General features: G+C 59.8%; 2 protein-coding genes across 2 annotated transcripts; both read left to right on the top strand.

Moving 5' to 3' along the window:
- Positions 1-586: 586 nt before the first annotated feature.
- On the top strand, positions 587-9,834 carry USF2 (upstream transcription factor 2, c-fos interacting). Its single transcript, XM_047078253.1, has 10 exons — positions 587-673; positions 938-984; positions 1,092-1,210; positions 1,346-1,546; positions 1,970-2,120; positions 2,243-2,330; positions 2,622-2,680; positions 8,711-8,805; positions 8,959-9,087; positions 9,184-9,834. The coding sequence occupies exons 1-10, from the start codon at positions 612-614 to the stop codon at positions 9,271-9,273; spliced, it is 1,041 nt and encodes a 346-aa protein (XP_046934209.1). The 5' UTR covers positions 587-611; the 3' UTR covers positions 9,274-9,834.
- Positions 9,835-9,927: 93 nt separating this feature from the next.
- HAMP (hepcidin antimicrobial peptide) lies at positions 9,928-13,587 on the top strand. Its single transcript, XM_047078254.1, has 3 exons — positions 9,928-12,180; positions 13,237-13,296; positions 13,381-13,587. Exons 1-3 carry the CDS (start codon positions 12,094-12,096, stop codon positions 13,483-13,485), a joined length of 252 nt encoding a protein of 83 aa, XP_046934210.1. The 5' UTR covers positions 9,928-12,093; the 3' UTR covers positions 13,486-13,587.
- Positions 13,588-17,967: the final 4,380 nt, after the last annotated feature.

Here is a 17,967-nt window from a genome sequence, read left to right as displayed (position 1 = left end):
AGCGCGCGCGCTCCCCGGGGGCTGCCCTCCCCCCGCGCGCGTCGGCCCCGGGCTCGCGCCGCCGCCGCCGCCGCCGCGCGCGCGCAGCTCAAGTAAAGGAGGAAAAAAAGGGGGAAAAAATAGAAAGCAGCGGCGGCTGCAGCAGCGATCCGCCGCCGGACTGGGCCAGGCCGGGCGGCGGACGCGCGAGCCGGCGATCCAGGGGACAGGCGGCAGCCATCCAGGGCGGGCCGGGTTAAAAAAAAAGTCGCGGCGGCGGCGGCGGCTGCTCAGGGAAGGAGGCCTGAGGGCCGCGTGCAGCGGGCGGGGGGCGGCCGCGCTGCGTCCCGGAGCCGGGAGCCGCCGGGAGCCGGAGGGCGGGCGGGCGGAGGCGGCGGCGGCGGCTGCAGGAGCAGCGGCGGCGGCGGCGGCGGCGGCATCTCCTCCTCACATGACCCCACTGTTTGTCCCCGTGATCAGCGCGAGCGGCTCCCGTGTCTCCTCCGTCCCCTCCTGCCGCGCGGCGTGAGCGCCGGGCTCGGGGCCCCCCCGGCCGCCCGCCCCCTCCCCTCCCTCCCCTCCCCTCCCCTCCCCCCCCCGGGCCCCGCGCCCCCCCCGCCCCCACCCCCCCCATGGACATGCTGGACCCGGGTCTGGATCCCGCTGCCTCGGCCACCGCTGCTGCCGCCGCCAGGTAAGAATGCCGGACCGGTCCGTGCCCCCGCGCGCCCCGGTCCCGGCCCTTCGGCCTGGCGACCGGGCCGCCATGATCCCGAGCGGCCGCCGGGCCCAGCTCAAAATGGAGGCCGCGAGGGAGGGGGGCCCCGCGCTAATACCCTGGGTCCCGGGTCCTAGCGGTATCCCAGCTCCAGACCGGGCTGGGCGGGACGGGGGCCGTGCACCTGGGCAAAGGGGCGGGGGCGGCCCTGACCCCCTCTCCTTCCCGTCCTCCTCGCAGTCACGACAAGGGACCCGAGGCAGAGGAGGGCGTCGAGCTGCAGGAAGGTGAGTACTCGAGGGGCCCACCGGGTCTGCGGCCTGAGCTCGGGGAGGGGACTGGGGGCGCCTAGGCCGCGTGACCACTGACCATCCCCCCCCCCCCCCGACCGCAGGCGGGGACGGCCCTGGGGCGGAGGAGCAGACGGCGGTGGCCATCGCCAGCGTCCAGCAGGCGGCGTTTGGCGACCACAACATCCAGTACCAGTTCCGCACAGAGAATAATGGAGGACAGGTGAGGCTCCGGGCCGGCAGCCCGCGGGCAGGTGGAGTGTTGAGCTGAGGGTCCAGAGGGCGAGCTGGGAGGGGCGCGGACCTGGCCCCTGCCGGGACCCTAGAACCCATCTCGCCGCTTTGCTGCCCCCTGCAGGTGACGTACCGCGTAGTCCAGGTGACTGATGGTCAGCTGGATGGCCAGGGCGACACGGCTGGCGCCGTCAGCGTTGTGTCTACGGCTGCCTTCGCTGGGGGTCAGCAGGCTGTGACCCAGGTGGGTGTGGATGGGGCAGCCCAACGTCCTGGCCCCACTGCTGCATCTGTGCCCCCAGGTCCCGCAGCACCCTTCCCACTGGTAGGTGCCCACAACCCCTGGGGGGATGGAGAGGGGACAGTAACTCTCTTCTCGGGGATCCCCAGGGAGTGGGGCAGGTGGGACACAGATGCTGCCTTTAGACCCGTTGCATTGTGTGGGTCATATCCCTGTTCTGCAAGGTGAAATTTGGGTCAGGAGTTTTGAAATGTCATTTTTGTTGTTGTTGTTTTCTGTAAAAGGGGGATGAGAGTAACAGGAAAGACTCTTAGAGGTAAAAATGAATCAACCCATCAGGTGATCACTGAGTATCTGCTGAGTTCCGGGGCTAGGAGACAGAGTGGAGTGGCGCACAGGGGTTTTCCGTTCGCCATAGAATGCAGTGAATGTCAGACATAGCAACACGGGAGCGGGTTGGGGAACAAAGATGGCTAAGGGTGGCCTCTGTGTCCTCCTACTCCCCAGGCCGTAATCCAAAATCCCTTCAGCAATGGCGGCAGCCCTGCAGCTGAGGCTGTCAGTGGGGAGGCACGCTTTGCCTATTTCCCAGCATCCAGTGTGGGAGATACCACAGCTGTATCCGTACAGACCACAGACCAGAGCTTGCAGGCCGGAGGTAAAGGGAGGAAGGGGCCAGGGCGGAAGGCAGGGGAGGCAGCAGGCCTAGCAGGGAGGGAAGCCCCCTAACCAGTTCTCGCTGCCCCCCAGTTTTTGCACTAACCCCTGCTTTCGCTGCAGGCCAGTTCTATGTCATGATGACGCCACAGGACGTGCTTCAGACAGGAACACAGAGGACAATTGCACCTCGGACACACCCCTACTCCCCGTACGTGCAGGAGACCTGTTCCCAGGAGCAGGGGACCCTGGGAGGGCCTGGTGTGAGAGGGCCAAAGGAAGGGAAGGTTTTCTGGAATGGGAGCCAGGCAGTTGAGCACACGGCAGGCAGTCAGTATGTGTTTTTGGTCTGTTTCTGCTTCTTGAGTATAAGGGAATTACCGTTTTTCTATTTCTGCATAAGAGTTTATTTTACACAGCTGATTCTCAAGTCTGACTCTTTAGTAGACGTTTAGGCAAACGGTACCTGAGATACTACGTGCCCATCTTTTTCCTTTTCTAGGAAAATTGACGGAACCAGAACACCACGGGATGAAAGAAGGAGGGCCCAGCACAACGAAGGTAAGGCCGAGGTGGAGTTTCTGGGTCTCACGGGCATGGCCAGGCCTGGTGCTTGGTGTCACAGATCAGCGACGTGCTAGAAGTGCCCAAAAGGTGTTCGTTGAATGCCGGAAGAGTAGAAACGGGTGGAAGTTCGTTGTCAGGAACAGACAGGCAGGAGGTGTGAATTGGAATGTGTTTTGTCATCTTGGTTAGTGATCTCGAATTAATGGTCAGCATCTGAAATGGCGTGTTTCACATTCACATACGGATTTCCTGCCTGTTGAAAACTCGAGTTGATTTGATGCCCCTAGAACTATCTTTCCATTGGTGGCTGTCATTGACCTCAAGTCCCTCATTCCCCTGCCTACCTGACTTCCAGAAGCTGTGCCTCTGGCTGGCCAAGGCTGGGGCATCGTGCCTTTTGTAAACACCAGAGCCCACCCTACGGTCATTTTGGCCCTTCATGATGTCCCCTAGTTCCCCACCCCGAGCCCTGCCTGCCCCCAGTCCGTAGCCACTGTCGTGGATGTGGTCACATGCAAGTCCAGGGGAACATTTATGTCTTGACGGTTGTCTCTCAGCAAATGTTTCCTGAAGGTGGATTCTGGGCTGGGTGGCAAGCACGTCCCCCCTGCCCCCCACCCTGTGCCAGGTCTGGAGCCCGGTCTGCAGTGTCAAGGAGGCTGGATGGAGTTCAGGCTGGTTTCTTCCCCAGAGAGATGGCCTTTAGGAGTGCGTGTCAGGCAGAGGGGAACACAGGCTGGAGGGCAGGCAGAGTGGCCTGCAGCTGCTTCGGGGAGTGCTGGTGTGGTCATAGCAGAGGTTCCATGCGGAGTGCTTGGGGGCGGGGGACCGGGGAGGACTAAGGAGGGCCTTGAATGTCAGGCGAGGCCCTGAGACTCCCCATGGTGTTCAGCTGGGTTTGGGCCTTTGTACCTGTGATCGGAGCAGCTCATTGAGCTTGGCGTTGAGCATATCTGTACCACGTATATGCCTGTGTTTTAGGCCCTCGGGTACAGTGGATGATAGAACAGATGAGGTCTTGGCTCTCCCGGTGTCTGTTCTGGTGGGAGAGACAGAAGTCACCCAAAGCTGCGGTGTGCCGTGAAGTAGCGTAAATCACGACTAGGAACATAAAGCTGCATGGGAGGTTGGAGGGTAACGGAGACAGCATGCTCCGTAGGCCCCTCTGAGAGGTGACATTTGAGCAGAGGCCTGAATGGGCCGGCCAGGTGCCTGAGGATGCTTAAGTGCAGATGCCCAGGCCGAAGCCAGAACAGACTTGGTGTCTTTGAAGAAGAGCAGGAGTCCGAGAAGGAAAGAGGAAGTTGGAGTTTCAGGAGGGCTGTCCGGGACCGGGGTCACACAGGGCCTTGTAAGAGGCCCTCCCAGCATCCCTGCTCCCGGGTTTTTATTCCAGCCAGCAGAGGGGTTTGTGTATGGACGCTGGATGGCAAGGGTGATGGGACACCGGGGGCTGGGAGCATAGGAGGTAATTGCAGATGTTGGCTCGGGATAGGACAGGGCATGAGGTAGGGGAGCGCGTCGGGGAGATGATTCCAAGGCTGGAGAGTCAGGGCTTCACGATGGCATCAGGTCGCTTTGTAGGGAAGGGGCAGGTCTGAGCTTGGTTTGGGCTGCGGTGTGTCTGAGGGGCCTCCAGTAGGATCCCAGGCAGTCGTGGCCCTGCTACTTACTGGCTGCGTGACGCGAGGCTGCTTCTCAGTGTCTGTGCCTGTTCGGTGTTGTGTAGAATGGTGCCCGCGCGGCTCCCCCGGACACTCATGGTGACTTCAGCCAGTACAGACACACGAGCCCCCCCAGCAGCGCGGTGTGCCGCCTGGTAAGGCTGCACCAGTGACTCGGGGATACCATCCAGCCACCCTCCACCCCACTCGTCACTCTCTGCCTCTCACTAGGTTGGTCTAGCTGCAAAGTCGTGAATCTTTCTCGTCCTACGAGATAACCGTCTCTCTCATAACCCTGTCTTTGTCCAGCTGCATCCTGTTCTCTCCTGACCTGCACGGTATTTGACCCACCCTCTGCCCATCCTCCCTGTACCCTTGGCAGTCTGGCTCATTTCTCTACCAAAAGACGTCCATCTAAGGTCACTCAGGATGACCTCATTGCCAAATCCACTGGCTTCCTTTCCTGTCTGTGCTCCAAGCATCTGACCCTGCCTGTTCTTCTTTCGGGAATGTTCCCTTCTGCTGTACCCGCTCTGGTTTTTCTGCACTCTCTGCTTTTCCTTCCCAGCCTGTTCCTCAGAGCATAGCATCCCAATAGCTCCGGGAAGCATGTTAACGGTCTCTATCTCCAGGGCTGTCCTCTCAAGGTTCTGAACAAGTGGGTCAGAGGGAGGCCCAGGAGTCTGTATTTCAACAAGTTACCCAGGTGATTCTTCCCATTGGGCAGGGGTGGGAAACTGCTTTGACTGATGGTTTCCGTTGAGGTCTCGCCCCTCTTCTGTTGGCCTCAGGAGAGTTGAAACATTAGGCCCAGGGATGGTCAATATCCCCAAAGCCTTATCCCCTATTGTAGGTGTCGATCGTTTCTCCAGAAAAGAGTATGTGACTTGGACAAGATGAGAACCACTCTTCAGTGTCCTCCCAGCCTCCCCACCACTCCCCCGCCAACGCCCTGGCCCTGGCTGTGTGCCAAGCTGTCTCTATTCCATTCTTCTCTCTTGATCTCCAGACCCATAGTTTGAGCTGCCCATTCAAAATCTTCATTTCTGGATGTCCTAGAGACCCCTTCGTACTCAACTTGTCCAAAACAGAGCCTGCCGTCTCCCCTCCCCAAAGGCTCCCAGGCAACATTTCTCTTTCCAGAGCGGCATAAGGCTCCCCTGTGGTAATTACCCAAGCTGGAACCAAATGCCAGGGCCACTGTCCACTCTGCCCCCTTCTCCTTCCCTCTGCGAACCCCGAGATCCTGTGCCAAAGCGGACTTCAAATCAGATTCTCTTTCTCCTTTTTCCCTCTTTTCCCCCGTTTCTTGGAACCACAGGAGCCTGTCTCCAGGCCCCACGGGAAACTGGGTCCTGCGGGTCCTGCCTGAGGGTGGCCCGTGCAGCGCCAGCCCACTGCAGCCATGTCAGACTTTGGGTCCCCTGTTGCCCGGATCCTCTGAGGAGCCAGAAATCCAGATCTCTGTGTGAAATCTGGTTTTTAAATGCCGGATGGGATTGCTTTTTTTTATTTCATTAGTTCCTACTCTTAATGTTGTTAATTCGTTCCATCTATTTACTTTGGATTTAATTTGTTTGGGGGTTTTTCCGTAGCCCTTTAAGATGATTTAAACCTTTCTTTTTTCCTAGCACAGGCCCTTCTGGTTGCAAATTTCACTCCACTGCTGCTTCAGCTGCATCCCATTTGGATATATTGGTTTTCATTATCGTTCAGTTTAAAATATTTTCCAGTTTTCTTAACGATTTCTTCTTCCAATCATGTGGGTTTTCTGGGTAATTTTTTTGTTTCTGATTTCTAATTTAGTTCTGTTCTCATTAGAAACATACTCTTATTATACAATTTCAGTGCCCTGAAATTTGTCGAGCCTTACTTTATGGTCCTGAACGTGGTCTGTCTTGTGAAAGTTTGCATGTGCACTTGAAGAGAATGTATCTGCTGCTGTTGTGTGGAGTGTTTCCTCGGTCAGCGAGGTCAAGTTGGCTGACACTGCTCAGGTTTTCTGTGCTGACTTTTTTGTCTACTTGTTCTGTCAGTTACTGAGAGAGGAGTGTTAGCGTCTCCAATTGTATCTGTGAATTTGCCCAATTCTCCCCCCAGTCCTGGCAGGTTTTTCTCCTGAATTGTTTTCAACGTTGTATGGGCGTAACTTCCGTAGAACGGATGTGGCCTTGGTCTTAACGGTCTTCCACCATTTTAAATGTGCCAGGATGGTCTTCCTGAGCCACAGGCCTGACCACCTCACCACCTGCTTGATGAAGGGGCCTACACTCAAGGGCCTGGGCCCATAAACAGGGCATTCAAGGCCTTACAACCTGGCCTTTCCTACACCCTGCCCCACCGTATCTGCCCCCCCCCCCAAGTATTGCCGTGTCGCCATTTCTGAATTTTTCACACCTGTCTGCCTAATGCCCCTGTCCTCAGAAACCAGCCCAAACGTTCCCTCTCCGAGTCTTTTCTCTAAAGGTCCACCACGCCCCACCCCCATGCAGAGATCGTTGCCTCAGGCTGGCGTTCCCCAGGCCCTCGGTACGATCCTCGATGCCAGCACATCCACGGTGTCAGTACCCCCCCGTTGACGCACATCTCAGGGATGCTGTGGGCGCCAGCAGGGCAGAGATGGAGTCCACCGTAGCCTCTGGCCTCGCAGGGCACCCTGCACACGGTCGGGCAAGCAGGACGATTTAAAGAAGGAAACGCAAACTGGAAAAGCTGTGCCTGGCCCCCCATCCCTGCCCCCTGGTGGCTGGAAGGGGGGAGTCCACGTGAGGTAGGGCCGCGGCAAGGTGCCCGGGCTCGAGCTCGCCAGGCTGCACGAGGGGAGACCAGGAGGCGGAGGAGCCACCTGCTGTGGAGTGGAGCGCGCTGCGGGGGGCCGGGGGGCAGGGGGCGGCGCCACCAGGCCCGGGCTGGACCCTGGGCTCCGCTGTGGTCTTTTGGCCACGGAGTTCCCAGGCCATAGGACACGGCCATCCTCCGTGGGGAGGTGCAGGTCTCTCCCTGGGACCCAGGTATTGTGCACTCACGCCAGAGCCGGGGTGGGGCAGGGTGCGGTGCCGGGCACGTTCTCAGCAAGGCGTTGGGGAACTCTTGTGGAAAGACGGGAGAGTCCACGTAGGAGGGCGTCCTCACCCAGGCTAGGGTGGGGAGCTCTCGGACGTAGGGAAAGGCTGGTTGGCAGTGGGCAGACAAAGCCAAGAGCCGGCGGTGGGATTTGTCTGTTCGTGGCCGGGCGTGTTCTTTGAGAGAACAGCAGGGTCAAGGGGAGGAACCAGCCTCAGAGGCTGTGAGGAGTAAGGGGCGTGATTCCGGCCCACCCTCCTTTCTCATTCCCCCCCCCGCCCCCCCCCCCACCCCCTCTGTAAACGCCTGTCAGCACCGCCCAGCCTGGAGACCATACTCCTTTGCCTTCCTCTCCAAATCCCTCCTCCAGGCTTCATCTCCTCAGCAAACACCGACGGCTTTTGTCTGTGGTCTGTCCTGGCAGGAGGGATGAGGGTGTGTGATAGTTGTGGGTTGACGGAGGCTTTCTTGTGTGTCCACACCAGTGCCTAGTATTGTGCTTGGAAGGTAAGGAAGATTCTGGCACAGCTTTGCTTCGGGAGGCCCTGAAGTGGGGTCTCGGGCTTCAGCGCAGGCCGCCCCCAGGCAGCTGTTATAGAAGGCCCTGAAGTGAGCCAGAGGGAGGAACTGGAGAGAAGGCGCGGGCCCCAGCTGAATGGGGTAGCTGCCGCTCAAGTCAGCTGACAGCTTGGGTGAGGTTGCCCAGTTTTATAGAGTAAAAATCACGAATCTGGAATTTTTCAGGTGAAACCTTCCATTAGTTTGCCAGCCCTGGCCTTCGAGGTAGGGTTCACATCCTTTGCAGGCCCCTGCGAGCCGCTCATGCCAGCTGGGGGGGCTTGGGACTCGCTGCCAGGGCTCTGGAGAAGGATTTTAGCCGGGGGTGGGATATGGTCGGACTGATTGTAGAGATGAAGAGAAAACAAAATTACGGAGCCCAAAGCTCTAGGGAGTATGGAAAAATCAAACGCCCCTGCTCTGGGGGACCCGCGAGGGGTACTTGGGTCCCGCGTAAAGGAGCTCTGGCCCATTCTTGCCTCCCAGGCACACAAGCCACAACTCCCATTTCTCAAGATGCCAACTAGTACGTGAAATTTCTTAATTTGAATCTTGGCTCAGATTTTTAGAATCTGCCGGGCGGGGGGGGGCGGGGGGCGGGTGGGTAGAGGGGAGACTCTGTTCCTCTTGAGAAGCGGGGCGCGGGTGCCTGCGTTCGGGTCTCGGAACATCAGCGTCAGGGAGTGAGCCGCCCGAAGCTCCGCTGGCACGGCCGTGGACACTGCTGTTGCTCTTACAGTGGAGCGGAGGCGGAGGGACAAGATCAACAACTGGATCGTCCAGCTTTCAAAAATCATTCCAGATTGTAATGCGGACAACAGCAAGACGGGAGCGGTGAGTGCCCCCCGGCCCTCCAGCTCCCCGCGCTGCCGTGGGCCAGGCCCCCAGCCCCTGCGACGAAGTCTGCCCGACCTGGCCCCCGGGCACAGGCCCTGTCCCGGGTGAGCCGGGGCGCGGCGCTCACCGGCGCTCTCGCCCACCCCCCAGAGTAAAGGAGGGATCCTGTCAAAGGCCTGTGACTACATCCGGGAGCTGCGCCAGACCAACCAGCGCATGCAGGAGACCTTCAAGGAGGCCGAGAGGCTGCAGATGGACAATGAGCTCCTGAGGCAACAGGTGAGGGCCGGGCCGGGGCAGGGGGCGGGGGTGGGGGAGCCGGGGCAGGGGCGGGGAGCCAGCCCCTGGCTCCTCGTGCCCTGTCGTGTGTGCCAGATCGAGGAGCTGAAGAACGAGAACGCCGTGCTTCGTGCCCAGCTGCAGCAGCACAACCTGGAGATGGTGGGCGAGAGCACGCGGCAGTGACACCCGCCCCGCCGCGCGGCGGGGGCTCCTCCGGCCGCCGCCGCCCCTTCCCCAGCCCTTAGCACAGAGAGGGACAGACGCCCCTCCCCCAGCTGCGTTTTTTTATAGTAGATTTTTAACAAAACGGGGAGAAATAATGCATTTCTGTGGATAAGCGCCCACCGCTCTCCTCAACTTGGGAAATGATCTCCTCCCTCCCCCTCCTGTCTGTCTCCCTCCTCCGGCCCCCACGGAGCCCCAGCACTTCTAGTAGTCTCGCCTGGAGGCAAGAGGGAGGAGGACGGAGCCCTGCCATATCCCGCTGCCTCCTTGGTCTCTAGAGGTACTGAGACAGGGTGCTTTCGGGAAGGAGGGGAGACTTTAGGGGGGCCAGCCCCGGGGCCTGGACCTAAGCAGGGAGGCCATGTCCCACCCCACCTCTTGTTTCTGGATCCCTGCTCCCCTTTGAGTGTGTGTGTGTGTTTTAATTTTCTTTATGGAAAAGTGGACAAAAAAATAGAGAGAGAGAGAGAGAGAGGTATTTAACTGCAATAAACTGGCCCCATGTGGCCCCGCCTTGTCTGTTTGTCTATCTGTCCATCTCGGGTTTGGGGAGGGGGGCCTGGGGTCTGCAGAACTCCATGTTGTGTTCGTGGCTGTGTGCCCATCCCTGCCATCCTGTACCCCCTGGTACCCAGTCTGTCGGCTGGATGGTGGAGAAATTAAGGAACGGATATCCTCTTTGAGGCCCCAGGTGTGCATATGTGGTGTGAAGGCAGGAGGTGCCAGGGTCAAGGACACGTCCCATGTTTTTGGAGGAGAGGCTGGGGTCTCTCCTGTCATCCGTTCTAAAAATAGGACTGGCTCCTGACCCTGCCCTTAGGGGTTGAAGCCCTCCCCTCTGCACCAGCCAATGGTGGGGCCTGGCCTTGAGCCCCCCACCCCCAGGAAGGGCAGATGGCCAGGAAGCCAGGCTTGGCCCGTCAGCCTGTCGCCTCACACTGTGGCTCTGGCGCCTGTACTGTGACCCCTGCCCCGGCTGATGACGAAACCTGGCCTGAGCGGAGACGCGGCGATGCCTGGCGGTGCCGGGGGACGCTGCCATGTCTCCCTGTGGGTGGCCGCACAGCCCTTGACTCCGCTTCGGCCCCACCCCCCACGCCGCTCCAGGGAGCCGGGCCTGCCAGCCTCGTCACCTCACCGAGCTCTCCGGTCCCATCCTGAATGTTCCTACTTGGTGTTCCCCCTGACGGGGTTCCCTCTGACAGCCCCGTCCCCTCGGCCGAGTGAAGGCGTGTGGGGCAGGAAGAGCCTAACGTGGACCGAATCGGGGGGCAGGTGGCAGGGAGCAGCCTTTGCCTCCCGGCCCCCACACGCCCCACTTTTGTGGTTTTGAGTGGGCCTCAGCGGCAGCTCAGACCCAGCAAGGGTGTCCGTTCCTTGGCAGCGTCGTCTGTAGGCTCTTCTGCCGGAGTTGACCCTGAACGGTCCTAGAGTGAGTCAGGGAGGCGGCATGGCTAAAGGCCCGTCTGCCGAGTCAAGGTGGGTAGTTCCCAGGGCCGTATGCCCGCAAAGACGGCCCAAGTGAGTAGGAGGGAGGTGGCCCCAGGCAGGCACCCAGGCTCGTCTCCATCCGGTGACATGCTGGAGGACCCGCTCGCCCAAAAAAGGCCCAGCTGTGCAGCGTCGGCCACCGTCTGTGGTTTGGCTGCTCCCACCGCGGCCGGTTTCAAGGTGCCAGGGGGATGTCCCGCGGCAGAGCTGGCATGAGATGCGCACCCTTCGCTCCGTGGAGCCGGTGTGAGCCGGGTCTAGCACGTCCCACCGTGGCCTGTGCTCGTGGGGAGGCAGGAAGGCCAAATGGTGAGAGCACGGGCCCCAGAGTCCGGCCGCTCAGGCCGGCCTAGCTCTTCTGACCGGGTGCGCTCGGGCACTGCCCCGAGTCCGCCCTCGGTTCCCCCTACAGAATGAAGAAAAGCAGCCTTGGGGTGGCCGTGGGCTCCTAGGAGGGAGCAGGGCCTGGGAAGCCAGGCCGCCGGGACCGGTGGCTAAGAAGGCAACGAGGGCCCCAGAGCACAGAGCAGAGCCCGACATGGGGCAGGCGGGAGCCGCGGGGGGCGGGCGGCAGAGGCCGAATGCAAAAGTGGGTCAGTACATCTGCTGGCGCGTTGGATGCAGGCGTCTGATGGCAGCCGTTACTATCACTGCTGTCTCGAGGCCCAAAATTCTCGGGGACGTTCTGCAGATACATTTCCCAAGATTCAGAAAACCACATGCCTGCTGGGGGCTGGAGCCGACACAGATTCCTGCGTCTGGCCACCCCAGCGTTTCCTGCCAGAACCCGTGCACGTGTGAAGACCGCCTGAAGCGGTAGGAATTCTGCTGGACACCCGAGGGGACCATAGTGACAGCCGGCCTCCCTGTGGATGAGGATATCGGGAAAGGGTGGAGAATAAGAGGTCACCTTCCTCCTACTCATCGAACTGTTCAACTTTGGGGGCAAAAGGAATTTTTTCTGAAGTCAACAGGGTGATGATGCTGTGTCAGGGAAAGTGTCTCCCAGGTGGCTGGCTAGAGGCGTGGGTCTGTGGCCCCGTCTGCCCCACCCCCTGGACACACCTCCGCTGGCTCAGGGTGACATAACACTGTTCCCTGTCGCTCTGTTCCCGCTTATCTCCCGTCTTGTCGGCGCCACCACCTTCTTGGAAATGAGTTGGGACAAAGGGGAGGGGGCTTAGTACCCCCGCCTCCCCCAGAAGGGCCCATAAAAGCAGCTGAAACGGGACCCCAGACACCACAGCAAGTCCCAAACCCGACAGCGGGACACAGCCAGACAACACGATGGCACTGAGCACACAGGTCCAGGCCGCCTGCCTCCTGCTCCTCCTCCTGGCCAGCCTGGCCAGTGGCTCAGCTCTCCGGCAAGAGGTGAGAGCCCAGGGGGCCTGGGCCCGGCACGGTGGCCGGGACCGGAGAGCCAGGCCCTGGGGTGGTGGGGGGACTGCTGAGGGCAGCTGGTCCCCTTAGCACCGGGCAGAGCTCGGGGCAGGGACCGGGATGGGGACGGCCGGCCGCCTGAAGTACAGAGATCGTGGCCTGAGGATCGGACTGGGGGCCCGAACTAGTTCCACAGTTACAGAGCACCTGCTCTGTGACAAGTCCTTTTCTAGTCAGTGGGGATCACGCAGCGAACAAGGTAGATGAGAGAAGAGTTTTGCTCTCGTGGAGCTTACGTCCCGGCCGGGGAATTCATCTGTGAACAGTTAAAACATAACCAGGATAACTGTCTCGTCAATGGGATCCTGAATAACAAGATGGTGACGGCAGCAGAGTGGCCACGAGGGGTGAGGGGAGGACTTCCGACGGACCAGGGGCCGGGAGTCGAGCGGGATGGTTTGTGAGAAATGAAATTCGACCTGGGCCTGGGTGACCTGGACCCTAAGAGAAGGGGGCGGTGAGCGAAGCCCCGGGCAGAGGGCAGACGGGTGTCCGAGGATCGAAGGCTGTAGTAAGTGGAGAGGACGCTGCTTGGAGAGGAGACTGAGGGGCGGACTCCAAGTACTGACTTTCCTCCGCCTGTGAGCGCAGCTCTGCAGGCTAGTTTCTTTTAGCACACGCGCAGGCACTGGGGAGAGGGGCGGAGGGAGAGACTCTCGAGCGGGCGCCACGCTTTTAATCCGACCGATAAGGCGTGAGGAACGAACGGGATGGACGGGGCGAGACGCAGGGAGACTTGCTACAGGCGGGGGTGGCATCCAGGCCAGGGAGGGTGATGTCCCCAAGAAGAGAGAGAGGGAGACGGATCCGGGATGTCTGCAGGAAGAGCTGCCCGAGGGCGGGGGAGAAAAGGCCAGACAGCAAGGCCACTCCTGGGATACCAGCTGAGCCCCAGGACACGGACCACGCGGGGAGAAGCTGGTCTTTGGGGGCGAGTCTGAGAGCTCCACGTCCCCACCACCCTCACCACCCCTTCTGCTCTCACAGACGGGACAGCTCACGGACCTCCAACCCCAGGACACAGCGGCAGCCGAGGCGGGCTTGAAGGTGAGAGCACCTGCGAGTCCCTTCTGAGCCTCCCCGTCCCTTCCCTGCGCCCAAGCTCCACTCACTCTCCCTTCCTCCCCGCAGCCCGTGCTCCAGAGGCTAAGGAGGCGAGACACCCACTTCCCCATCTGCATGTTCTGCTGCGGCTGCTGTAAAAAAGCAAAGTGTGGGATGTGCTGCAAGACGTAGAGCCTCCCCAGCCTGCCCCCGGACCTCCCTCCCCTCCGTATTTATTCCTGCTGCCCCCTGACTCTCAGTGAATGGACTTGGAATAAAATGGCTCGTTCTGTCTGTTGTTTTCCATCCCAGAGTGTCTGTTGCCCTTTCTCCCTGCCCCAGGCCAATGCCAGAGGCTGGTTCTGGCCCCTGTCTTGTAAGGGCCGGTACCCCGTGGGGTGTACGGGGTTCGTGCGTGCTGGGTTTGGCAAGGAGGCTTGGTGAGGGAAGTTTCTTCCCTGTTCTTCCCTCCCTTCCCCTCTTCAGAGGACCTAGAATTTACGTTGCTACAGCAGGGGCTGGAAGTTAAGCCAAGCTCTTCTCCTTGAAGTCTTCTTGAAACAGGGGTTACAACTTCAGATTCCCCACAAGGGTTCTCAAAGCAAGGTCTGGGGACTCCTCGCAGGGCTCCACAAGGTGGAAACTACGAAAACGTCACTTGTTTTTTTCTTTCACCTTCTTTGCGTCCCGGGCGTACAAGCTCTGTGACACGGGATGACCCCATGGCTCTGACGGTAATGAGCTGTGCGTTCGTGTGCCCCCGTGCTTTAAAAGTGCCCCAGTCTCGATTTCTCATACATTGAGCAGCCATAGATACCACCCATGTAAACAAGAGTTGTTTTGGAGTCCTCGAAGATTTTGCAGAGTAGAAAGGGATTCTGACACCAAAGAGTTTGAGAAAAACCGACGACCTTCCGGACAGGCACGGCGAACGAGTGAGGGGTGGTGGGCTTGTCTCAGAGGAGCACGTGGGAGGCTCTGTGATCTCAGTAAGGACACGCGGCACGTGACCCACGTGGGAGAACGCCGTCCACCTCCATGAGGAACTGAGTTTCCTCCCGTTGTTCTTGGGACCATATCCCCCTCGCTTTATCCCATTTCCCCACTGATAGAAACAGAGAAGATGCATTTCACTACCTTCCCAGCCTCTAAGAAAACATCAGCGCTAGCATGGTGATAAGGGGCCTTGGCCATTTGGGCCCAATGTTTCGTATCCATGGGGAGGCCCGGGTATCCAACGGGGGACCGGGAGATGGCTGTTGTGCCCAAAGATGGGCCAAGCATGGCGAAATCTTCTTTTCGAGAGAAGGTGGCCATGCTTATTTTTATGTGAAATTTCCTGATTTTTTAAATATTGGCAGCTGATGAAAGGGATTTTATTTTTTGTAAACAACACTCTGTGAGCCCAACTAAACCCAGCCAGGGAGCCAGATCGGTCCTGTACATCGCCACCCTCTACCTTCTGCCTTGGAAGCCATGAGAGGCTTGCCCTCTGGGAGTGATTTCCCTGAATGGAGACCAAAGGGTGGGAAGAGGAAGGTGAGGTAGACAGCTTGGTCTCCCATTAGCTGCAGGATCTCGCAGGCGGCTTCTCTCCACGGAAACCCCGCCTCCTCATCTGAAAAAGGAGAAGCGTCTCTAGGCTTCGGTTCATCGGGTGATTTAGCTGCTCACGAGTTATGAGTTGAACTGTGTCCACCCCCCGCCACATTTAATTTTTTTTTAATGTTTATTTATTTTTGAGAGAGAGAGAGAAACTGAGCGCAAGCATGGGAGGGGCAGAGAGAGAGGGAGGCACAGAATGGGAAGCAGGCTCCAGGTTCTGAGCTGTCAGCACAGAGCCCGACTCAGGGCTCCAACTCACGAATCACGAGATGATGACCTGAGCCGAAGTCGGACGCTTACCCGACTGAGCCACCCAGGCACCACCCACCCCCACCCCCACATTTAAATGTTGAAGTCCTAAGTCCCAGGATTGTGACCCGATTTGGAAATAGGGTCTCTTTAGAGATAATCAAGTTAAAATGAGGTCAGTAGGGTGGACCCTAATCCAATAGGGCTAGTGTCCTTATGAAAAGCAGGGATTTGGACACAGAGGCCCGTATACGGGAAGAACGCCACGCGAACATGAAGACCGTCACCTAGGAGCCAAGGAGAGAAGCCTGGAGCAGATCCTTCCCCCCAGCGCCCAGGGTCGAGCCTGCCAACGTCTTGACGTCAGACTGCAGCCTCCAGCCCCGGGAGACAATCAATTTCTGTTTTTTGAGCCACCCGGCATGCGGTGCTCTGTCACAGTAGCCTTACCACACCTGCCTGGTTTGGAAGGCTCGGCCGGACCAGAGCGGCGGCTCCCCCTTTAGACACTCTCAGGCTCCCCAGCGCCCCACCCTCCTGTGGCCTGGGGACCCAGGACTGCAGATCTCAGCCTCGTGGCCAGGGCTCTCTGTGGAGGCACCTGCCTGTGCATCCTACCCGCCCCATGAGACAGCCTCCGGTGCACGCCTAAAGAGGAGCTGAACCCCCAAACGGCACAGGCACGCGACCCCAACGGGGTTGGTGTTGAGGCTGAAGGCTGTGACATATGAGTAGCCCAGGATCTCAGTGTCCTCCTCCGAAGCCCAGGCACCGGGCCCCTCTCTTCTCCGGGACCCAGGCGTTCAAGCCCCACCCCACTCTCAATGGGCCTTTGTCCCTGTCTGGGAAAGGCACGGGCAGAGTCTGACATCATGAAGCCTGAGGTGGGGGTGGGACTCCCCCTCCCCCTCTATCCAGCTTTCTCTGACTCCACACGCCTGGGTCTGAGGGATTTCCCTGCCCCTCACCCTCCCCACCCTGGCCGAGTTCTCCCTTGGGAGAAAGGACCTCCCCTCTCCCCACAAACTGCTCTGGCCTGAATGAGGACTGAGGATGCACCAGTGTGACTGAACAGCTCCTGGTCAAACCATCACTACGCTTAATCGCGGCATCACCAGCTCCCTCCGCCCGTCCCTCCCCGTACAAGCACCTTGCAGAGGTCATGACCAAAGAGGAGGATCGCTGTGGAATCTGGAATCGGCACACAGAGGGTCCTCACCCAGCTCATAGAGTAAACAGAGCCCCCGATAAGCCCCTCTGTGCACCAGGTGCTGTTCTATGGGACAGAGGATGAACTAGACAGACAGGTAGAAACCCTGCCCTCTGGGAGCTCCTGTGCCGGCGCGGAAGGAGCGCACCCAGGGCGCGGCGGGCAAGCGTGCGGAGGGCTCTGGAAGGACAGGGCAGCGTTTGAATGGAGGGGCCCGGCTTGGTGAGACGGGCAGGGCAGGCTTCCAGAGGAAGTGGTGTCCGAGCTGGGAGCCAACAGAGTGCACAGGCTGCGGCCAGTGGCAGAGTGGGGAGCGGGATGGGGTAGGGAGACCTGTCCGGGAGGAAGGAACAGGTAAGTGCAAAGGTCTCCAGGCAGAAGGTGCCGCTGGGTATTTGAGCAACACATTCGTGCACCCGCTCTGTGGTTAGGAAGCTTAACTCTGTGCCAGGAGCCATTCTACAAACAGGACAGACGGAATAAGCAGGCAAAGCCCTCGTCGTTCTGGAGGCCAAGTTCTCATGAGAGGAGACAGTCGAACCATACGGTCACTTGTGATAGCAAGAAGAGCCTGGAAGATAGACCAGGATGTGGGCACCCAACCTGACCCTGGGAAGTGATTCAAGAGAGAGTGGAGGTGACGCTGAAGCCAAGAGCGGGCAGGTCCCGCCTGCTCCTGCTCACACCCTCTGTGGCCTCTTGGGACTGAGGTTATACCTGTTCTTGCCACTGACGTTCCCTAGACACTGAGGACAAGGCCTCCTGTTAGCCTGAGACTTCCAGGGATATCAGAAGGCCCTCTCAGGGACCCAGAACCAGGGTGATGGAGGAGGGGGGACAAGTGAGGCCGCTTCCCCCCCGCCCCGTCCCCTCCAGGAAGGAGCTAGTAGAACCCAGGCGTCAGGCTGCCCAGTTCCAGCGGTGGTGACAAGGGCCCCTTTGTGCCCCCCTCCCTCGGGGGCAGGGAGGAGCTGGGCCCTGGAGGCAGGCGGCCCCTGGCACCCGGGGGGAGGGGACGGGCTGGCAAGTGGGGGCCCGGACCCTGGGAGGCCAGGGGACTGTGAGCTGGGCCGGTGGAGCAGAGGGTGCAGAAGCAAGAGCATCCAAGTGAGTACCGCCGCCAAGAGGGGCCAGCGATGAGGTGGAGGGCAGAGGACCGGGACTGAGGGGGCGGCGAGGGGTGCCCAGAAGCACGCGCCAAGGCCAGGCGCTCCGGGCCGTGCATGGTCACCGGCAACTGCCACCAGTTTAGGTTGGAGCAGGGTGCGGGTCAGAACTGCTTTGGGGAGGGGCCGGGACCGCAGCAGGGACAGTGACCGGGCTTAGGGAAGAAACCAGAGAGAAAGAACAAAGGGCTCCCTCAGCATCCCCACGGTGGAAGTTGTGCAGGAACGGCCGCCCGAGGGCTCCTAAGGTGCGGTGGGAGTGTCTGGGGCTGGATGAGGAACAGAAGGATGGGCAGGAGATCAGACACCTGCATCCCGCTGTCTGTGAGGGCGTGAGGGCGGTGGGCCGTGAGCGAGCAAGTTCTAGCACCCGGCACCTGACAGGTGCATGTGTGTGTGTGTGTGTGTGTGTGCACGTGCACGCACACACACGCTGCCCCTGGG

This window comes from Lynx rufus, unplaced genomic scaffold (genome assembly GCF_022079265.1).
Source record: "Lynx rufus isolate CCGP_SWC_20201006 ecotype Redwood Valley unplaced genomic scaffold, mLynRuf1.p SCAF_16, whole genome shotgun sequence".
Classification (NCBI taxonomy): Eukaryota; Metazoa; Chordata; class Mammalia; order Carnivora; family Felidae; genus Lynx; species Lynx rufus.
This window is presented reverse-complemented; position numbering and strand designations above follow the sequence as displayed.

Bases quoted from the DNA above. Each gene is read 5' to 3' on its own strand.
- USF2 (XM_047078253.1), top strand. From the start codon at position 612: ATGGACATGCTGGACCCGGGTCTGGATCCCGCTGCCTCGGCCACCGCT. The intron at 1,547-1,969 runs GTAGGTGCCCAC...CCTACTCCCCAG, and splicing joins CCGCAGCACCCTTCCCACTG to GCCGTAATCCAAAATCCCTT. The intron at 2,121-2,242 runs GTAAAGGGAGGA...CTTTCGCTGCAG, and splicing joins CCAGAGCTTGCAGGCCGGAG to GCCAGTTCTATGTCATGATG.
- HAMP (XM_047078254.1), top strand. From the start codon at position 12,094: ATGGCACTGAGCACACAGGTCCAGGCCGCCTGCCTCCTGCTCCTCCTC. The intron at 12,181-13,236 runs GTGAGAGCCCAG...CTGCTCTCACAG, and splicing joins GCTCAGCTCTCCGGCAAGAG to ACGGGACAGCTCACGGACCT. The intron at 13,297-13,380 runs GTGAGAGCACCT...TCCTCCCCGCAG, and splicing joins CAGCCGAGGCGGGCTTGAAG to CCCGTGCTCCAGAGGCTAAG.